The sequence below is a fragment of the Laccaria bicolor genome, genomic scaffold, assembly GCF_000143565.1.
Source record: "Laccaria bicolor S238N-H82 LACBIscaffold_292 genomic scaffold, whole genome shotgun sequence".
Taxonomy (NCBI): domain Eukaryota; kingdom Fungi; phylum Basidiomycota; class Agaricomycetes; order Agaricales; family Hydnangiaceae; genus Laccaria; species Laccaria bicolor.
The window spans coordinates 2942-7856 of record NW_001890148.1 but is presented as its reverse complement, the minus strand read 5'-3'; the positions used below and the strand labels follow the sequence as shown (position 1 = coordinate 7856).

Sequence of the window (4915 nt, the reverse complement as noted above, 5' to 3'; positions counted from 1 at the left end):
AACCAACTTGGGCATGATGTGAGAAACTGATGATGTGGCAATAGCAATATGTAAAGTCATGTCAATCCTTCAGCCATATCCCCACATGAGCTTACAATTATGTTTTGAGATAGGAATAGCCTTTCCTAATATGAAAGACAACTTGTGCATGATGTCAAAAAGTAATGCTACAGCACTGGCCATATGATGGCAATCCTTCAACATCATCCCCATAACATAGATAGGGCCAAGGACACCATAAACTACATGTCAACAACAAACTTTTGTAGTATCAAAAAGTGGACACTACAAACTTTTCTATAAAAAAAAGCGCAACACTACAAACTTTTGTAGTCTCAAAAAGTGGACACTACAGACTTTTCTAATGAAAAAGCTCAACACTACAAACTTTTGTAGTCTCAAAAAGCAGAAGTGCACACTACAAACTTTGTAGTCTCAAAAAGCGCACACTACAAACTTTCTAATGAAAAAGCGGACACTACAAACTTTTGTAGTCTCAAAAAGCGGACACTACAAACTTTGTAGTCAGGATAACCTTTTGACCCTAACCCTAACTTTGTAGTCTAAGTCCAAGCTTTTGTAGTCCAAGTCCGACTTTTGTAGTCTTTTATAGTCTATCAGTAAACTTGGTAGTCTTTTGTAGTGTATTAGTAAACTTTGTAGTCTAAGTTCAACTTTTGTAGTCTTTTATAGTCTATCAGTAAACTGTGTAGTCTAAGTCCGACTTTTTTGTAGTCTATCAGTAAACTTGGTAGTCTATATCTGACTCTTATAGTAGGGCATGAACCTTCCTTTTTTGGTCATTTTTCCCACGATACAATAATTGTAGCCCTTTCTTTTAGCTTTCTAAATATACTGAAATCATGTTATTTGGTTTTGTTTTCATGGAGAAAAACACAAAAAACAAAAAAAAACACGACACTTTTGAAATTCCTTTACCTCATATCTCCACAACAAAAGCACTTCAGAACATAATTCAAACAGATTCGGGAAGCTACAGTGTAGGGCTACAATTTTCGTTTTTTGACCATTTTTGGTAATTGGTCATGTGACCATCATCCCAACATCCCCTTACATGGACCCTGATAGGTAAAGTCATTCTCCTCTTGGTTTTCTTCACTTTTTAGTCAAACCAGGTGATATTTCCCTTTTGGGATGTACCCTGAACTGGACCCTGAAGGCAGTGCCTGATGTTCAAATCGCCATGATATTGGCCAATTACTAATGAAATTTCCAATGATATTCCCCAGTTATCTAAGGAAATTCCAAAGATATCGCCCAGGTTTTTAATGAAAATGCAATGATATTGGCCAAGTAGCTAATGAAATTTCCAAGGATATCGCCCAGGTTTCTAATGAAAATTGCAATGATATCAGCCAGATAAATAATGAAAATCGCAATGATATTGACCAGGTAGCTAATGAAAATTGCAAATGATATTGGCCAGATAACTAATGAAAAGTGCAATGATATCAGCCAAGCAGCTAATGAAATTTCCAATGATATCGCCCAGGTATCTAATGAAAATTGCAATGATATCAGCTAGATAACTAATGAAAATTGCAAATGATATCGCCCATGTAGCTAATGAAATTTCCAATAATATCGCCCAGGTATCTAATGAAAATCACAATGATATCAGCCAGATAACTAATGAAAATCGCAATGATATTGGCCAAGCAGCTAATGAAAATTGCCTAATGAAAAGGCATGGTAACTGGAATGATTCCTATCATAAAGACTGTGGACTTATACACAGGGAGCCCTAGGCAGTTACCTTATTTTTATGATAAAGGTGGTACCCACTAGTGGCGAACGACGGTGATGGTGGCATGAAAGTTGTTAACTTGTCTTTTGTGCCATGCATGCAAGTTTGATCAAGACATTACGTAATGTATTTCTATTTGTTGTTTCTGAACGCGAACCTGGGATGGACCTTTCCCCTTTCCCCTTTCCCCTTTTCAATGACGAAGTCTTCGGGTTCGATAACGCAATGTCCTCGGGAATAGACACCTTCAAAGGGACGACAGCACATTCTCAACAGCACATTCTCAGTACAATGCGTCGGGCTTCAACACTTTAGGTATCACATGGGGTACTTGGGTCGACTGCACGGGGGTTGTGAATGGTGTTGGAAGGAAAAGGGCGTGTAGCACGGATTGCATAGCCATTGCTTGAGAATTAAAGAGATCCGAAGGACGGGCTGTAGGATGACGTATCTACGTACTATCAGAACGTATCGCGCTGCAATGCAAACGAGCTCACAGGAATGAGAGCAACTGGGGTGAAGCAAAGCGCAAACTGGGTCGGTGATTGCCAAGCAGGAACCATTTGCTCTGTAAGATTCACGAGTTGCGATTTGAAGCAGCATACTAGGACACAGCATGACTTGGTCGATTTAACCCCGTCCCAGGCGAACAGCAAAGCGCGAATTCGCTCAGTGCCACTCGATGCGATGTTGAAAGCGCGGGGGGAAACAAATCCAGAGTCAAGGGATTCTTGCAGGGAAGACTAGCAATGCTGGGGGTTGGGCAGCAGAATGCTTGACGTCAACAGAGGCACTGACCTGGTTCATCTAACAGACTGAACCGAGTTCCAGCTCAGGGGTGAAGCATGTCTGGCCAAGGTTGAATCGCAATATGATGAAAGTATCTTGACAATCACTCTAGAATGCTTGACGTCAATGGAGGCACAGATCTGGTTTATCCAACAAATTGAGTTCCAGCCCAAAGGCGAAGCATGTCCCTAGATCTTCTTATTATCTAGAAATCAAGGTTAAAGACTTGAAAAAGGGCGTAAAGAGATGACATGTTGGCGGAGCGCGGCAAGTATGGGTTCACAAAGGAGCAGCAGTTGAGTTCATCATCGAGCAGTCTCCTCCAACGCCTGGACAAATAGGTCTGTTTACGCCTTCGGAAGGTATCATGAAAGTCGGTCGAAATGAGTTCATAAAGGAGCAGCGGTTGATCTGTTCACATTGCCTGATGTCAAGAGTTCATCTAGCAGGTTCAAACCCTTCCTACCCAAGGGCAAAGCTTGAATTCGCTCAATGTTCAAGGTATGTATATGCAAGGGTCATCAAGGTCCTCGCTGACGACTGGCATGTTCAAACCCTTCCTAGCCAAGGGCAAAGCGCGAATTCGCTCAGTGGCCAAGGTATGTACTTGCAAGGGTCATCAAGGTGCTCGCTAGACAACCAGTCTTTCATTTCCCCAATCTAGTAACGAATAACTAGCCAAAATGGGACAGAAAGGTTCCTCGCACAACGAGAAAGCCCAGTTGGCAGATACACTATCGGCCGCCCATCCCGCGATTCCTTGGGTTATCGGAGTAGAGTTTGCAGATGCAGCCTGCACACATGGCAGGAATTTGATCATCGAGCAGTCTTCTCTAACGCCTCAACAAATAAGTCCGTGAGCGCCTAGACAAATAGGTCCTTTCGTGCCTTCAGAAGGCATCATGGAACTCGGTCGGTACAGGTTGCGAAGTGTGGGTTCATAGAGGAGCAGCGGTTGATGTGTTCACGTTGCCTAATGTCACAGTTCGTCTGGCAGGTTCAAACCCTTCCTACCCAAGGGCAAAGCGCGAATTCGCTCAATGTCCAAGGTATGTACATGCAAGGGTCATCAAGGTGCTCGCTGAACGACTGGCAGGTTCAAACCCTTCCTACCCAAGCGCAAAGCGAATTCGCTCAGTGGCCAAGGTATGCGCTTGCAGGGTCATCAAGGTACTCGCTGGACAAGTTACAACCAGTCTTTCAATTCCCCAATGGTCCGTGTGCCTGGTAACGAATAACTAAGAAATGAGCCAAAGATCAGACACAAAGGTGAGATTAGTGACCTCTTGTAGCAGAGCCACTCCTTGAGGCTCCGCAGATAGGATGATGTAACCACATCGTCCATGCAAATGCGTGCGGCGGGGGTTCTTGCAGGGAACACTAGCGATCCTGAGAGTTGGGTCGCAGACTGCCTGACGTCAACGGAGGCACTGTCCTGGTTCATCTAACAGATTGAGTTACAGCCCAGGGGCGAAGCATGTCTCTAAACATGCTGGGAGAAAAGACAATCTTCTGATCACGAAGAATAGTTCAGGTGCATGATCCGTGGAAGACCGATGAGAACAGGTATGGATGCTGGTATCATGGAGGCCTTCCTACCCAAGACAAAGCGCGAATTCGCTCAGTGTCCAAGGTATCCAAGAAGGAAGACAGAGATGATGTGTTGGGAAAAGCGCGAATTCGCCCGGTGCCCAAGTTGCATGGACGCCGTCTGCCTACTTCCCTCCAGTTCATCAAACTTTCTTGAGCGACTGCAATACTCTGTGTCCGACTTCTGGCCTCTCAGCCTGTGTAGCCAGTCTCCGTTATCGAGATCTTTGTCCCGTCGAAGTAGTGCTTGAGAGGGTCGGAACCTTCGATGTCGTTCTTGATAATAACGTTTGGGCGAACCTTGCAGCTGCGACTCTGATCATGAGGAGGCACGTAGCGGCGTCCACGGTCACGCATCGCAACCTCCTTGGGGAATCAAAACTCAGTCTTTTTTTTTTTTTTTTTTTTGGATTCTCGAAATTTACGTGCAATAAGTAGTCTAGTACTAAGACGCACGGGAAGCGTAAGGCTTCCCTTAGATGTGATTATGTCCGATGGGCCTCCATTTAAGTGGATATTAGTGACTGTTGTGTAGCTGTAAGGTATAGAGAAAGTCAAGGTTTGGGGTATAGGGTCCTAGGGATGGGAGTCATCAAAACTCAGTCGTCCACATCGAAAACTATCTTTGACTGAGCAGTTACAAATTAAACTTGAAGCATTACCAAAGAGCACGTTCCCGCCATAGTTATTAGTCGCGCAAGGGGAAAAAATCATAGATATATTTTGTATTATATTTTCAACGCATTCCACGCAAAGTCAAATAGTAAG

General features: G+C 43.9%; 1 protein-coding gene across 1 annotated transcript; it reads left to right on the top strand.

The window, feature by feature from the left end:
- Positions 1-3049: 3049 nt before the first annotated feature.
- LACBIDRAFT_336106 (uncharacterized protein) lies at positions 3050-4304 on the top strand (the record flags this gene model as incomplete). Its single annotated transcript, XM_001891031.1, has 6 exons — positions 3050-3058; positions 3084-3156; positions 3236-3413; positions 3543-3606; positions 3654-3703; positions 4124-4304. The coding sequence occupies 6 exons, from the start codon at positions 3050-3052 to the stop codon at positions 4302-4304; spliced, it is 555 nt and encodes a 184-aa protein (XP_001891066.1).
- Positions 4305-4915: the final 611 nt, after the last annotated feature.